Here is a 17336-nt window from a genome sequence, read left to right as displayed (position 1 = left end):
CATTTCCCCCACAGAAGTACTGCCCCCCGCCCCCAGCTCTTCCAGTTTCCATAATGCAGACAGAGCTCAATGAGACCTACCCTTAGGGCAAGCGATTTGCACTGTGTGCTGAGCTTCTAACTCAAGCTGTGCAATGCAGCCACTTTGTTTGAGTGGCTTTGTGCTTTGTTTTCCTAACAATGGGTGATGAAAGCGCCTCCCTCTCTCATCCACAGCCTCTGTCACCCAGGGCCCCTTGTAGTCGTCAGTCCTGGCAGCCCCATCCCTTCACCCTCTCCACGTGCCCTCTTGCCCAAGCCTGGGCCTCTGTTCCTTGGTTGTGGCAGAGCCCTCACCCTTGAGGTAGTTACCGGCCTCTCTCCTGGATTAGACCCTGCCCCACCCAGGGTGATAGCTTCCTCCTCTGCTCTCCTGGAACGTGTTTTTGGGTTCCACTATTAGCACATGGTCTAGTACATCTCATTTCATTTGCTTAGCAGGAAAGTACTCCTGTGCCCCAACTGAGCCTTAGCTCTTCTGGGGCAAAGCCTGAGCCCTAAATCTCCTCCTCGACACACAGTGGGTGCCCAAGAATATTTATTGTTGACTGTGATAGTGACCTACATACAGTACAGACATGCACGTACTCATGAGCTCCTTCACACACACACACATCCACCACCCACTAACCTTTTGGAAACCACCAGCTTGTCTAGGGTGCTGCTGTGGTGGAGGATGCTTCCTTGCTATTAACCAAGTTCATCTAGCTCTCAGTCTACAACCTGAGTAACAAGAGGTCACTTGTACCGTTTTGCATTCGGCCAGCTCACAGTTCCCTATTCCCCTCAGGAGGACCAGTGTAGGGAGCCCCTCTCTGACACCCCTCTTTCTAAAGTCTGTTGTATGGCTGGGTGCAATGGCTCACACCTGTAATCCCAGCACTTTGGGAGGCCGAGGCAGGCAGATCACTTGAGGTCAGGAGTTGGAAACCAGCCTGGCCAACATGGTGGAACCAGGTCTCTATTAAAAATACAAATATTAGCTGTACTTGGCGGGTGCCTATAGCCCCAGCTACTGGGGAGGCTGAGGCAGGAGAATTGCTTGAACCCAGGAGGCAGAGGTTGCAGTGAGCTGAGATGATGCCACTGCACTCTAGCCTGGGCAACAGAGCAAAACTCTATCTCCAAAAACAAAAACCAAAACCAAAAACCAAAGTCTGTTGTGGTGTTGATAGGACCAAAGATGATGTAAATACAATACCCTTGCACCTAGATGTTGACGGGGCTGCTGCTCCCCTCACCTGCCTCTCCTGTTTGTGGCCACTCTCCAACCCTGAACTGGGCCATAGTCCTGTGGCTGCAAGTCTCATGGGTTTAAGAACCTCATCAAGGTGGCAGGATGGAATCCCACCAAGGGAATTTGGTGGCCTGGTGTGGTCCTCACTGCTGCCCTATGCAGAAAATGGATATATCTGCCCTGCCTCCCTTCCTTGCCTTCCAGCCCCTTTTACTGACAAACTCTTTGACCCCCCCACCCCTACTCACCCTCAACCACCCTGAGCCCTGGGCCTTTACTATAATAGATGACCTCTGAAGAATCTCCTGCATTGATTTTTATTAAATTATAGAATTAGGCTGAGGTGAGATCGCCTGAGGCCAGGAGGTCAAGATCAGCCTGGGCAATATAGTAAGATACCCATCTCTACAAAAAATTTTAAAATTATCAAAGTCTAGGGCACATGCCTATAGCCCTAGCTACTCAGGAATCGGAGGTTGGAGGATTGCCCCACCTCAAGCGATTTTCTCGCCTCAGCCTAATTCTATAATTTAATAAAAATTCACCTCTGTGTGACACAGAAAATCTCAAAGAATGTCGGAAATAAAAGCCAGAAACTTCCTCTGGGCAAAGCCCTGCTCACTACCCTGGCCTGGGATTTTTGTGCCTCTCCGATCACAAACGTGTCCACTTGGCGTCTCCTTGATGAGGTAGGTTTGTATTTCTTGAACCAGTTACCTAAAATTTTGGAGACTGAGTTTTCTTCTTCTATAAAATGGGAATAATAACTACTTCACAGGGTGTTATAAGAATGAAACACAATAATGTATGTCCAGTAAACAGAAGTGATTTCTGTGTTTTGTTTCCCACGTTGTGTTTGGGGAATCCTGGACATTCACGAATTCCAGGGTTTATGGGGGCTGTGAGCTTGCTTGGCTGAGGTTTTCTGCCTTAGATTTAAATTTAACTCAAGGCAGATCCCAGATGTTCTATAGTTAACTTATGGGTGTCTGTGGGTGTTAAGCACTTATCAAGTATAAAAGGCCTGGGCTGGACACCACAGCAGAGGAGATGGATGGATAAAAGCTGATGTACACAGGAGCCCAGCCTGGAAACCTTCAGTCCAACAGGGAGGATGACCAGGAAAACCCTATGTGTAACATGAGGTATGATCAGAGACGTGGTCCAGAATAAGAGGTAATTAAATCTGACAGAAGGGAGTGGGATGGATGGGACGGGGCATGGCTGCTTTTGTCAGAGTGACCGTGTTTGATCTGGACCTTGAAGAAAAAGTATAATTTTTCTAAGAATGAGGAAACAGCAAGAGCAAAGATAAGTCACATATGTTTTGGGGGCCTCTGGCCTCTGTCTGAGTGCTGCAGTGATAGTCCAAACAGGAGAACAGCTCTGAACCTGCTTTCAAAGAATTGATAAACAACTGCCAGATAAGTCTCATCTCATCACTGGCTCTTATACAGCCATTACTGCTACTCGGCCCAGCCTCTCCAATCTGCCCCCGCTTAGCACTTGGGGGAATGTGACAAATGTATGTGACACAGTAACTGCTAAGGGCAGGAGGTCTGTGGGTTTGAGAAATACCCCTGCAAAGATAGTAGGCAAGATTCAGAAATAAAAATAGCCAGGTGTGGTAGCTCACGCCTATAATCCCAGTACTTTGAGAGGCCAAAATAGGAGGACTGCTTGAGCCCAGGAGTTCAAGACCAGCCTGGGTAACATGGTAAAACCCTGTCCCTACAAAAAATTTTAAAATTAGGTGGGTGTGGTGGCTCATGCCTGTAACCCCAGCACTTTGGGAGGCTGAGGTGGGCAGATCACCTGAGGTCAGGAGTTTGAGACCAATCTGGCCAACATGGTGAAACCCCATCTCTACTAAAAATAAAAAAATTAGATAGGCATGGTTGTGCACACCTGTAATCCCAGCTAGTTGGGAGGCTGAGGCATGAGAATTGCTTGAACCCAGGAGGTGGAGGTTGCAGTGAGCCAAGATGGCACCACTGCACTCCAGCCTAGAAACAGAGCGAGACTCTGTCTCAAAAAAAAAAAAAAATTTAAATTAGCTAGTCATGGTGGCACATGCCTGTAGTCCCAGTTGCTTGGAAGGCTGAGGTGGGAGGATTGCTTGAGCCCAGGAGGTCAAGGCTGCAATGAGCCATGATTGAACCACTGCACTCCAGCCTGAGTAACAGAGAGACCCCGGGCGGGGGGAGGGGAGGGGAAGGGAAACGGGGAGGGAAAGGAAGGAAGGAAGGAAGGAAGGAAGGAAGGAAGGAAGGAAGGAAGGAAGGAAGGAAGGAAGAAAGGAAGGAAGGAAGAGGGAAGGAGGGAGGGAGGGAGGGAGGGAGGAAGGGAGGAAGGGAGGAAGGAAGGAAGATAGCTGCTGGGTTAACTCGTGACCTGGTGATCCACCCGCTTCAGCCTCCCAAAGTGCTGGGATTACAGGTGTGAGCCACAGCACCCAGCCTTAAATTTATTAATTTAAAAAAACCATTCATCCAAAATAAGTCTCACAGATCTCCCTGCACTGCTATAAAAAGATATTCAACAGATTTCATTAAGTGAGAAAAGCAAGTTGTTGACCATTATGGTCATATGGTCCCCTCTGTCCACACACACACTTGCTTCACTTAGAAAGGTTCTGAATGGCAATAGAAGAAAATTACCATCAAAGTCTACCTGTGAGGTATGAGACTCGGCAAGAGGGCAGAGGGAGTCTACTTTTTACTTTATACTCTTCATAATTTTATGACATTCACCTTGAATAACTTTTTTTTTTTTTTTGAGACGGTGTCTGACTCTGTCCCCCAGGCTGGAGTGCAGTGGCGCTATCTTGGCTCACTGCAACATCCGCCTCCCGGGTTCAAGCAATTCTCCTGCCTCAGCCTCCCGAGTAGCTGGGATTAAGGTGCATGCCACCACGCCCGGCTAATTTTTGTGTTTTTAGTAGAGACAGGGTTTCACCATGTTGTCCAGGCTGGTCTCGAACTCCTGAGCTCAGGCGATCCGCCCGCCTCGGCCTCCCAAAGTGCTGGGATTACAGGTGTGAGCCACCACCCCCGTCTCACCTTGAATAACTTCTATAATAAACAAACATCTTTTTAATTTAAAAGGGATCATAAAAGCCCCCTTGCTTCAGGGTTAGTCTTAGAAGCTCTTTTGCCAAGGGCTGAGATGAATAAATCTAACACCTATGTTTGTTGTTTTCTATAGTGCCCAGTGTGGCTAGACTGGGGTATTGAACCCAGCCTGGGAAAATTTGAACTTCACACATTTCCTAGAGGATGTTGTTTCTTTCCCCAAAGAGGTTATCCTGACTAAGCTGAATGTGTGGTGGCTGATCTTAACCACAGATGATCCCACTGGGAGACTCCAGTCTGGCTACCCCCTGCCCCCATCAACATGACTGCCTCAGGGAATCCTTTGTCCACGTTCAGGAAGGCTGAGGCTTTAGTGCAGAGGCTCCTTCCCCCACCCAAGTCTCTCATCCCCACCCAAGGAGACTGCAGGTTGGGTGGCTGGCAGGGTGTCTTGCATACATGAGCCTCTTCTAAGTGGTAGCAATTATATGGTTGCTGTCTTCTTCAGGGCAGAGGTGGTATGTGGGGTAATGGTAAGGTAAGATCCTTAAGAGAAGTGGGGGCTATGGATAAAGGTTGGATGTAGATTTAAATCAGTTCTTATCTCTTTCTTTGTTTATTTGTTTAAACCAGCACAGTAGTCAAGAAGGTTCTGCCTTTGAGTTCTGCTTCCTCCAATTCTTGTTTACGACCTTAGACAAATAACCTCCCCTCTCTGGGCCTCACTTTCCTCATCTATAAAATGGTAGATTTGGATTAAATTTTTGTTGAAATCCAGCTCAACAGAAACATGTTATGATTTTATGTTAATATAATGTAAGTAAAGAAAATCTGGCCCAGTGCGATGGCTCACTCCTATAATCCCAGCACTTTGGGAGGCCGAGGCAGGCAGATCACCTAAGGTCAGGAGTTTGAGATGAACCTGGCCAACACGGTGAAACCCCATCTCTACTAAAAGTACAAAAATTAGCCAGGCATGGTGGTGGGTGCCTGTAATCCCAGCTACTCAGAAGGCTGAGGCAGGAGAATCGCTTGAACCCGGGAGGCGGAGGTTGCAGTGAAGTGAGATCATGTGACTGCATTCCAGCCTGGGTGACAGAGTGAGGCTCCATCCACAAACAAACAAACCAAAAAAAAAAAAAAAAAAAAAAAAAAAAAAAAAAAAAATCCATCTAAGTAAAGGAAAATAATCAAAGGATAGGAAACAAGGAATCACTCTTCATTATATGCTGCTAACGTTAAATTACTTTATATCATCATGCATGCAGTAGTTGTCTATGCAGAAGTTCACGAAACCATCACTGGGTCTACCTACTAGCACCTTCCCTCTGAGAAACATCACTCCTTCCCAAAGGCTCGTTCTCCTAACTTTGACCGTGCTACACTACCCTCAAGTACAAACAGAAAAGACTTCCTTCCCTTATATTCTCTCCCACTGCTCAGAAGCATTCCAATTAAAGGAAGAAATGACTTTGTGTCTTGTGGGTCCTTAAGATGTGGTGGCCAGAGTCCTGGGCTAGGAGTCAGACCACCAGACCCCACCCTGGTTCTATCACCAGTTCACCACTTCTCCTCTCTGGCCTTAGCCTCATCTATAAAATGAGGAGTTGGATGAGTTTCTCTTTATGAGCCCTGCTCTAATGTTTCCCTGCTCTGCTCTACTGATTGCTACCAAGGCTGGGAGATGCCAACGTCTGCAAGCCAACATTTCTCCAAACACTCCCAGAAACAGCAGACAACCTCCAGCATCCCAAGCAGGCTGGTGCCAAAAGTGTGAGCACAGCCAACTGCCTGCACTCAGAGCTGGAAGCTAGAAATCAGGCAAATACGCAGGGCCAGGGAGGGTCCCAGCAGAGTGCAGGATGCTCCTGCCAGGGTATCCTGTTTCCATCCAAAGCTTTTCCTACAGAGATGCTCTTACTCATAGGATAAGGATAGACAAAGCCTCTAAAGGAATCAGAAACATGTGAACCAGGCCAGGGCAGGAAGTAGAGTTAAAGGTTATTTATTTTTCGGGGGATGCCGAGGCGGGCAGATCACAAGGTCAAGAGATCAAGACCTTCCTGGCCAGTATGGTGAAACCCCATCTCTACTAAAAATACAAAAATTATCTGGGCATGGTGGCACGCATCTGTAGTCCCAGCTACTCAGGAGGCTGAAGCAGGAGAATAGCTTGAACCCTGGAGGCAGAGGTTGCAGGAGGATAGGAAATAAGGAATCACTCTTCGTTATCTGCTGCTTATGTTAAATTACTTTATATCATCCTACATGCAGTAGTTGTCTATGCTGAAGTTCACGAAACCATCACTGGGCCTACCTACTAGCACCCTCCCCCTGAGATCTCACCACCGCACTCCAACCTGGCGACAGAGTGAAACTCTATCTCAAAAAAAAATATATATATATATATATATATATTTATATTTATATACTATTTTAGTTAAGGTCTAATAAACAGGAAAATGCCCATATGCATGTATGTCTTCATATAAATACTCATAAAATGAACACATCTGTGAAACTGACACCCAGATCAAGAAACAGGATACAGCACCCTTTTGTGAATCCCTTTTGTGCCCCTTCCAGTCACTAGTCCCTGAAGGATAACCACCATTCACACTTCTGGCACCATTGATTCCTTTTGCCCATTTTGAACTTTCACAAATGGAAAAAAGCAGCACAGACCCTTCTGAGTTTGCCTTCCTTTGCTCAACATTACGTGTCTGAGCTTTATCCATTGTTACATGTAACAAATTGTTGTACATTTTCATTTTTGCATAGTTAGGACTTAATGAAGAGCTAAAATCAATGAGAGGGCCCTGAGTCTACACTAGGGTGCTCACTGACAGCCAAGTAAGGAGGTTTACATTGAGCTCCCCAGACATCAGGATGATCCCCCTGCTCTTCTTCCTGCAGAGTCCCACCCCTTCCTCCTAGAAGGCTGCAGAGGCAGAAGATGGGGCCTTGACACTCCAAACCTACTTCAAAGGCTCGATCTGGTCACTGTTGAAAGCCAGAAGCTCTTGTTCATGAACACTTACCCCATGCCCAGCTCTGAGAGGGATTCCCCACTCAGCATCTCATTTCATCCCCATGACCATGAGCTAGGTGATGGTACTCTTTCTGTCTCACAGCTAAAAAAGCTGAGGCTCAGAGAGGGCAGATTGTCCTAATGTTGCACAGCTAGGACAGGGACCCAAACCCCAACCCATGTGACCGCAAAGGTCAAACCTCTCCACCACTCTGTGTTGGCAGGGAATTCACCAACTGGATCTGGTCCCCATGCCACCAGCCTCATGTAACACTGCTTGCCCCTGGCCCACTTTCCAAGGCCATACCAGCTTCCTGCCGGCTCCCCAGGTCCCAGGCACTTCCCCACTTCAGGGCTCATCCATGCTGCTGACTTGGCTTGTGCATTTACCCCTCAGTTCTCAAATGAGCAGTCACTTCCTCAGAGCAATCTTCTCTAACCACCCAGTTGGAACTACATCCCCCATCATTCCCTTGCAGGGCATCCTTTTCTCTCTTTTCTTAGCCCTTAACACACCTTATGGTGATTTATCCCTTAGCATCCACTTGTCTAGTGCCTTTCTCCACGAGCCTGGGGAGCATAAACTGCCAGAGGACAGGACTGTGTCTGTTTTGTTTTCCACTGCTTGGACGGTGCATGGCACACGGTAGGTCCCCAAGAATATGTTAAGTGAAGACCAGGAGGGCAGGAGAGAAGAATAGGACTGTCCCTTCAGAAGCTGAGTGGTCATCCAAAGGCAGCTCTAGTTCTAGCCTGTTCTGTGGCCCCAGGCAAGACCCTTCCCCTCTCTGAGCCTCCATTTCTTCAACTGTCAAGTGAGAGGCCTGAAAGACAGGACCTCTAAAGGCCTTCTAGGTCATCTGACCTCTAGACCACAAATCCTAGGACATCTGGCCACCCCAAAGGCCACTGGCCCCTAATCCCTGGGCCTCATCTGCTGCTTACTCACCTTTTGCCCCAGTAGCACTTTAGAAGAATAGGGGAGGTGAGAATCACCCCAAGACATCCCAGACTATGAGACGCATGGGATCTCCACACCCTGTTGCAGGTAGAGGACCAGAAAACATGAGGTCTCTTCTGGGTCTAATAGCACATGTCCTTGATATATGGAGTCAGGGAGAGACAAGACTAAGAAGGAATCGTAAATGCAATCCCCAGGAAGCTGCTTCTACTTCCTTCTTCAGAGTCCCACTCCCCACAACTTCTCAGTTTCTCTGCCCACCCAGACTCTAGTCCAATCCAAGAGTGCCCTTGTTAGCATGTGTGCAGCTGACTCGCTGCCAGGGTGGAGCTCCAGGAGGGCAGAGACTGTCTGATCTTGCTCGTCTTGGTACCCACAGTACTCAGCACAGACCCCTACACGCAGGGCATGGCCAAGTGAGGGCACTGAATCGAGCACCATTGGCAGGGCTGGCCGTGGTTTGTTGCTGAGAATGCCACCTTTCTGCTGGTGCCACCAAGGGCAGGAGAAGAACCTGAGGCAAAGAGAACCTGGCTTCCCACAAGGCAGGCTCCAGTGACCAACCCCAGCCTCTAGTCCTATGTTCTCTTCCTATCCCTTCACCAGGCCCAAGACTGGGAGAAGTCATCCCCCCTGGGTTCTCTGCAGTTCTTTGCTCCCCCACGCACCATCCTGCCAGCCAGGATGAACTCCCTGATCTTGAAGCACCTGCTGTCTCTCATTCTCTTTGGAGTGAAGCTCTTCTGACTTTGAAGCCCTGTTTTATCTTTGAAAGTTAAAAAAAAAGCAAGACAATTAGTCCTGACCTAGGAGTTCTATAAAGTGAAAAGAACTCCTGTTTTGCCTGTTGGATACAGTAGACACTTGCGAAAGGAAACTAAATCTTGGGGGCCCCACGTCCCTAAGCTAAAGAGAAAAGTCAAGCTGGGAACTGCTTAGGGCAAACTTGCCTCCTGTTCTATTCAAAGTCACCCCTCTGCTAACTGAGATAAATGCATATCTGATTGCCTCCTTTAGAAAGGCTGACCAGAAACTCAAACGAATGCAACCATCTGTCTCTTATCTACCTATGACCTGGAAGCCCCCTCCCCATTAGAGTCTTCCCTTTAGAGTTGGAGTTGTCCTGCCCTTCCAGACCAAACCAGTGTTCATCTTGCATATGTGATTGATGTCTCATGTCTCCCTAGAAGGTATAAAACCAAACTTTGCTGTGACAACCTTGGGCACAGGTCGTCAGGACCTCCTGAGGCTGTCATGGGCGTGCGTCCTCAACCTTGACGAAATAAACTTTCTAAATGAACTGAGACCCGTCTCAGGTTTTCCAGGTCTACACATTCTAACTTCCCATGTTTTCATGCTGCACTGTGTGTGAAGGGGTGAGGTTAGGTGCTCTGATGAGCATGTGTGAGTGTACAAATGCCAAGCTCATGGGAGAGGGCATAATAGGTGTGCAGGTACAAAATGGACTAGTCAGAACCTTGGCTATATCACTCACTGGCTCAGCAACTTTGGGCAACTTGCCCAAATGCTCACCACAGTTTCCTCATCTGGAAAATGAGAGTAAAAATAATGCCTATTTCATGCACTGTTGTGAGACTCAAACTTCAGGACTGGTGTTTTGTAATCACTACACTACCACTTAAATCTTAGCAGCTGGTAGAAATGGAAAGCAAGAAAAGAGCTTCAGAAAACCTTAATTTCTATCCAAATAGTAACTATAGTACTATCAGATCTGATTTTCACCCTGGCTGTGTTCTGGGCTCAGCAAACCTGAAAATGCACCAAGTAACAAAGATCCCAGGAAAACTTCATGACAGGGCCCGTGTGGCTGGTTACTCAACATAAATCCATTCTCAGGAGGATTACCTCACCTCCCATCCAGGTTCGGAGCTTAAAACAAAACCCTGGGAACCATGGAGAATCCCAAGTGAGACTCAGAAGAAAACCAACAAGTCAGGTCTCTATCCAGAGCCTGGGGGAACTTCATGAAAAAAGTAACAGATCAAACAAGAATCATGAAGGTTTTCCCTGCCAGCTAGATTATGCTGAAAACACAGAACTCAACAATTCTCATCCCTTTTACTGGCAAGTCATTATTTTCAGAGCAATGACTATGTGCAAAGTCACCCAGGCAGGTGAATAATCCTCAGGTTCATTTTTAAAGCTTCCCACTGGTCCTGTGGCCCTGCCTTCCAACACCAACTGACAATTGTGCTAGAAGCAGCATGACTTTGGCTCCCTCAGCATCCCCCCACCTCTTACACAGTCTCCTACCTCCCCAGCTCCTCTCCGATGTCATAAAAGTCCTCCACCTTCTGCTGCTTGAATGGCTCCATGTTTGGGCTCCTCATTGAGGTCTCGAACATACAACCCTGAAATGAGAAGAAACCTGTGGTTAGGACAGCCATCCAAATTAGCACAAGCCTAAGAGTCTAAGGCCTAAACATAATTGGCTGCAAGGGAGCTAATAATTTAGTAATAATCCACAGCCTTGGCTCCTCAAGAACTGCCCTGCTCAAGCCTTTTCTCACTTGCAGCTGATGATGTATGGTTCTTACTTAATTTACATGAATTCAAATTTGTTAAGGAGACAGGAAAGGAGAGCTCCTCAGGTCTTCAGATCTGTTTGAAGAAGTTCAGAAAAACATCCATGGTGAACTTCAGCTATTTGTTTTCATTAAATTCAAAACTACTGCAAAAAGAGGCAGCTATTGTACAGTTTTAAAAAAAAAATGGCCAGGCGTGCTGCTCACACCTGTAATCCCAGCACCTTGGGAGGCCGAGGTGGGTGGAGCACTTGAGGTCAGGAGTTCGAGACCAGCCTGGCCAACATGGTGACACTCCATCTCTACCAAAAATACAAAAATTAGTCGGGTATGGTGGCACGCACCTGTAATCCCAGCTACTCGGGAGGAGGCTGAGGCATGAGAATCACTTGAACCCGGGAGGCAGAGGTTGCAGTGAGCCGAGATCGTGCCACTGCACTCCAGCCTGGGCAACAGAAAAAATAAAAAAGCACTAGCTTTAAAGTCAGAAGTCCTAGATACAAGTTCCAGTCTTGCTTGGGTAAGCCACCTAAGCTGCCAAAGACTTAGCTTCTTCATCTGTAAAATGGGGCTAATGCTGTAAAATCAACTTCAAGTCATGAGATTATTTTGTAAACTAGAAAATGCTGTTAAAAGGTGAGATCACTATCATGATCTCAGCTCCCTCAGGGGTTGTACCACCCAACTGCGTGTCTGAACTAATCTGTAAACTCTCTCACTCATCACCCCCGAAAGAAAGATGGGCAGGAGGAGCGAGGCAAATTCCAAAAGGTGCCAGGAGTCAGGAGCCTGAGGTGCTAGTTCCAACTCTGCCTGCAACTAGCCCTGTGATCTCCTCTCTTGTCAGAAGGGCCTCAGTGTCCTCATCTGTAAAATCGAGCCAACTCTGCCTGCCCCAGGCATCTCATTAAAAGCCAGAGGCCAACTCTGAGCCATGGGGAGCACTTACCACTCTACCAGAAAAGACTGTCTGCATCCTCTCCTGGGATCCCTCTGCCCCAAGGGGCTTACCCATTCCTGGGACAGCCACGTGCCACTCTGGACAACACCCCAAGAGCAGGGCCCAGGGCACAGTCTGCAAATCGCAAGAATAAAACCAGCTGCCTGTGGATGTGTCTTCCAAGGGTCTTCAGCAAAGGCCTCTCGGAGCTCATTTTGGTTAGCACTGGCAGCTTTTCTGCTGACTGCCAATCAGATCCCAACCACATGTGAGCTCCATGAACCCCAAAAGACTATTTTCACCAGGCTAGGTGGAGGAACCATTCCATAAGGGCATATCTCATCAATGCCAAGTGGCTGGAGCTGTCCTAACTCTCAGAGGGTATATAAATTTCACCCTCTTTCCACCACTTTAGCCCCCTGCAAACCAGAGCTTCATTACCAAGATGCCATCTGCCTCTCTCCCTTCCACTGAGGCACACAGAACCTGAAGACCCTCAGGAGGAGCTGGCCTGGCTCACAGGGCTTACTCTCGGGGTCACCTGCCTGTGGGTGCCCAGGCTCCCTCATGCATCCTCCATGCTTGGCCAGGACCGGGGTAAGCATGAAAAGAGCAGGCTCTAGGAGCCCCAGTTCCAGACTAGTGTGAGTGTATATTAGCCTTGTGATCCACAGCAGGTGGGCACCCTCTCTGGGACTCATCCCCTCACCTGTAAACAGAGTGATACTATCTATATCACATACTTCACACATCCATGTGGGGATAAGGATATAAACTACTGTACAAATAAGAAAGATGATTATTGCTGTGATTTAACCCATGCCAGGGAGCCCTCTAGCAAGTTTGGCTTGACCATAATCAGAAGTTTGGCACCCCCTCACCCCCAACATCCTGGCAAATCTCCCGAGATTGGCCCAGGGAGTAAAGGGAGTACTATCTACCATCTTATTTTCGCTGAAAAAACAATTTTTCCTTCCAAATAAACAATTTGGGTCAGGTCCTGTGGGGTGGGGTTACCAATTTCACACAGCTAGATGGAAGCAGGAAACTCCAAAAAAATTCTGTTGGCAGAAACCCTGAGAGTGGTCCCAGGAACAGCTAAGATCTCCCATTTGGTGAGAGGCCAGCTCCATTTGCTGAGAGCAGGATTCAAAGAAGCCCCAGTTCCCAGGAAAATGGTGAGCCTCTGCCTTGGGTTCTACATCTTGGGTGGCCAGGAGTAGGGGGGCAGGTGAGACCCCTAGGGACAAACTAGGTCCACCAATTAGGCTTAGGTCATCTTTCTAGCCTTTGCCTCCTCCCTTACATATCCTATATTCCAGTCAAAGTTGACCTTTCCCATGCCCTTAAAACTTTCATCCCTGCTATGTCTTGGCTAAAGTGGGGCCCTTGCCAGGGCAGGCCCAGCTGGAAAGCCCTGGAGAGTGGGCAAAACTGCCCACTTCCCAAAAGACCCAGCCAAATGCTACCATCTCTGAGTGGCTCCATGATCCTTGCCCTCCCAAAAACAGATGACAATTCTCTAACCTCTTCAAGTTCCCCAAGAGTGCTCTTCATGCATTTTTAGGGCTCGAGTTGATCACATTCTGGCCATGTTTATGTCTAACCCAGAGAGAGAGAATAGATTCCATAGTCATCACACAGACCAGGGTTCAAATCCCAGCTCCGTCACTTACTGGCACATTGTGCTTAGCTGAGCACAGGATACCTTTTCTGAGTTTCACATTCCTTCCATGGAAAGTGAACGTAAGACAATGTCTAGTGTTGGTGAGTATGTGCGGCAACTAGAGCTCTCAAACACTGCTGGGAGGGGTATACACTGGGACCACCACTTTGGAAAACTGTTTGGCAATTTCTTTGGACATATCTAAGAGAAACGAATGCAGATGTTTTCCCAAACGATCCACGTTAAATGGTCACCGCAATACAATTAGTAATAACTAAAAACTGGAAACCACCGAACGGTTATTAATAGAAGACTGGATAAACAAATTGAGGTACTATATACCCATACAATGGAATCATTATCCAGCAATGAGATTAACAAACTACTGCTACCTGCAACAACATGGACGAATCTCAGAAACATAATGTTAAATGGAAGTAGCCAGACACAAAAGACGCGTACTGTGTGATCCCATTTAGGGAAAATTGATGCATGGTGCTAGACGTCACAAGAGTGGTTATCCCCTCACTCAGGATAGTTGGAAGGGGAGCTTCTGAGGCTTCAGAGTGCCGGCAATGTTGTTTCCTGATCTGCGTGGTAGTTAGACGGATATACGGGATGTAGGTTTATTTTGTATGTGGTCAAAATTTTACATAATTGTAAAAAATGAAACTAATATGAAACAAATGAGATAACTCATGTGTAATTTTTTAAATGGTCCCTGGATAACGTGAATTCCTTCCCTCCTCTTGCCCCATAAGGGCAAGAATTGTGACATTCTCGCCTCCGTCCCCTTGTAGTAGGCTAGTATACAGCAGGCACTATATAAGTGTTGGCTGATTTTAACTTAGCTCCCCAGCCTCCTTTCTCAAGGCCGCTGCTCAGATGCTCATCAGGTAAAACAACTGAGAGCCACTTTAAGCACTTTCCTAACACCACTCCTAAGGAGAATTTGCATTTTACCAGTTTAGAAACAAACTAAAGGGGTGAAACTGAGGTGGAATTATTGTCACCAGCTATGACCCAGATAAGGACCCAGAGGCACAAGGACCTTTCCAGCCTTGAAAAGCTGAAATCACATGGCAGAGGGGAGGGACACAGTTACAACTTTTGGCCAGAGGCACAGGCCATCAGCTCCAGACGCTTCCAGGATGATACCCACCTTAATGCCCACATTTCTCCTGATGGAGTCCTTGGAATTCAAATTCCTGCCTACAACTCTAATACTAGGCAACACTTCAGGGGGCTACCACAGATTTCCTAGAACCCCACAGAAAGGGATCCCACAGATCATCTATTTAGGGATTTTTAGACCTGCTCAGGATCACCAGGGTGCGAAGGGGAAGCCAGAGCAGTTCCATGTTATCCATACTACATGTTGAGGTTCTGGGTAAGAATTCACTGTGAAACAAGTTTGAAAACCACTGCTGTCTGGTCTAACCCACTTGTTTTTACAAGAGGAAGCTGAGATCCAGACAGGGAAGAGACTCGCTGAACATCACATGTGTGACCCATCCTACTCCTCTTCCCAGATTTTCTTCTGTTGATTGCCACCCCAACTCCTCCAAGATGGCACCAGGGCTGGCAAAGTCAATGGCTTCCTGAGGGACAAGCTAGGCGGAGGTGTCCAGGGCTAGAAGATCACCTCATAGGAAACTCTCAACACTCACGAAGCTCTCTCCCCCACTGGTCCAGCTCACTCTGCAAAGTGAACTCTCTCAGTTCCTCACCCCACCTCACCAAGTGCAAGTGAGTGAAACGGGACCACAGCAAGAGGGCAGGCAATGGTTGGGCCAAACACACACGATTGTCTCACTACACACACCCCCATTAGGAATCAGCATACTCAGGCTCTGGAGAGGCTGCCAACAGAAGGAATGGGGCGCTGGCATTACAGAGCTCCTCTATACATTCCAGGCTTTGACCCATCATGGTCTCTGATGAGGAAGCTGGGGCCCACAGAAGGTCAGCCACCTGCCTGAGTTGACCCAAGAGAAACTTGGTCTCTCTGGCAAAGATCCAGCTCCCTTGGGAAGCCTGCTTGTTCACCCCACAGCTAACAAATCAGGAGGCCTCAGGGAGGTGGGCAGGGTGGGTGCGGGTCTCATTCCTGCCAGCCAGGAACTTACCCCAGAGGAGCAGACCTCCAGCCACATCCACACACCCCTAACTCCTCTGCCCAAGTCTCCTCAGAAGCTGCTGAATCATCAGTGGTGCCACTTGAGGTGCTCAAAAAACATCTTGGGAGATGAGTGGTTTGGGGAAGGACAGGGCTCTGAAGTTAGCTGTGAAGAGGCCAAGGCGCCAGGGCCTCTTAGGTCAACAGGACTCTCCCAGGAATACCTTCCACAGAGGCAGTTGAGAAACGCAGTGTCAGAAACCAGAGCAGCTGCCCTCCAGTGGATTCCAGTGTACAAGAAGTCAGGCACTGTCCCTGCATCTGCCCCCGAGGCAGCCAGCTATGGTGCCCTCTCCTCCAGTGTGCACCCCTACCTTACCATTACCTGCACGGCTTCAACGAAGCTCACCTCTCTGGGCCTCGTTTTCTGTTTTGTAAAGTAACAATACCAGTTTCCACCGTGCAGAGTTATAGTGAGGGTTAGCCAGACCTATGCAGGCCTTGGGACTTCCACAATGCCTGGCTCAGAGTCCTAGACAACTGTTAGCAACGCCCTTCCAAGCCCTTCCACCCCAACCTGCAGCACGCGTGCTGGCTGCCCCTCGTCCACCCTAGCTCTGCCCCAGGCCGGGGCGCCTGACGGCGGGGACCACAGCTTCATTCGTCCCCACAGGAGGCTCAGACATCTGAGCACCCTCCTCGCATCACCTCCTTGTGCCAGGCGGGAGCAGGAGGTGAGAGAGTCGGCCCAAGCTGAAAAGACTTGGCCGGGAGCTGGGCGTGCTCTGCCCGTTCCAGGGGGCCTAACTCGATGGACGTTTGTGTCCCATCTCCCTGCTGGGTGCTTGGCTCTGCCCACCGCTCCCATCCTGTCTCCCAGGTCAAAGTGCCAGGCTCCGGAGGGCGCCCCAGGGCAGCAGCGGGCAGCTCCAGCGCTCCGGTGGCGGCCACAATGCCCCGGGCCACGGCGTCAGGCACTGGGGCGTCGGGCCCGGGATCTGCGAGCGAGTGCCCAGATCTCTTGGCCCCGCCAGCCCCAGCCCCGGGCGCTGCTGCTGTCAGGCCGCGCGCCCCGTCCTGCCCGTCGAGCCCGCAGAGAGGTGCTACTCACGGCGGGAGGCTGCGCTGCGGCGACCGCGGCGGGCACTGGGGACACGGCGGGGTGAGCTGGGCTCGGCCCTGCAGTCCTCTCCTCCCAGAGCGCCCGGCGCCCGCCCGCCGAGCAGCCGAGGAGCCGAGGGGGCGGAGCGGCCAGCCCCGTCCCAGGCGCCGGCTGGAGGCGCGCCCGACTGCGCGGGACGGGGCTCTGGGCGCCCCCTGCTGGAGCCCCCTCCGGACAACCCCGGGGCGAGAGCCCAGCTTCCCGGCCAGGTAGGGGACGCCCCAGGGCTCCCAGGCTCCCGGGAGAGCGGGGAGAGTCGGTAGCAAGACCCTCTGCGCGTCCCCACCGGCTCTGCCGCGCACATGCTACGTGGCCTTGGGCAAGTCGGCTACCCTCCCCCGGCCTTATCTGGAAATCGATTTGAATGAGCTTATATGTGTGATATGGTCTGGCACAATCCTCAGAAAAGGGCAATTGCGTGCCTCTCTCCCCACCATACACACCGTGAGCGAGGAAGCCCCACTGAGGAATAGGCCGCCTCCTCCCTCCCAGCCAGCTCTGCTCCCTACACCACAGACTCTCCTGGAAACCTCACGCCCACAGCGCATGGCAAGGTGGGGGC

General features: G+C 49.5%; 1 protein-coding gene across 4 annotated transcripts in view; it reads right to left on the bottom strand.

Annotated features, from left to right (window-relative positions):
- The window catches only part of LOC105488766 (death associated protein kinase 2), a 141458-nt gene extending 124602 nt beyond the window's left edge, over nucleotides 1–16856 (bottom strand). For 3 of the 4 annotated variants that reach the window (XM_011753188.3, XM_011753224.3, XM_011753171.3), the window contains exons 1-2: nucleotides 16724–16856; nucleotides 10616–10713 (exon numbers count right to left, since the gene is read on the bottom strand). In XM_011753188.3, coding sequence (XP_011751490.2) covers nucleotides 10616–10707 — 92 coding nt within the window. In that variant the 5' untranslated portion in view covers nucleotides 10708–10713; nucleotides 16724–16856. Of the gene's footprint in view, nucleotides 1–10615; nucleotides 10714–16320; nucleotides 16577–16723 lie in introns of those variants that run through there. The other variant, XM_011753178.3, reaches the window with a different exon arrangement.
- Nucleotides 16857–17336: the final 480 nt, after the last annotated feature.

The sequence above is a fragment of the Macaca nemestrina genome, chromosome 7 (genome assembly GCF_043159975.1).
Source record: "Macaca nemestrina isolate mMacNem1 chromosome 7, mMacNem.hap1, whole genome shotgun sequence".
NCBI classification, from domain to species: domain Eukaryota; kingdom Metazoa; phylum Chordata; class Mammalia; order Primates; family Cercopithecidae; genus Macaca; species Macaca nemestrina.
Note: the sequence above shows the minus strand (reverse complement) of the source record. Positions and strands in the feature narration are given on the sequence as shown.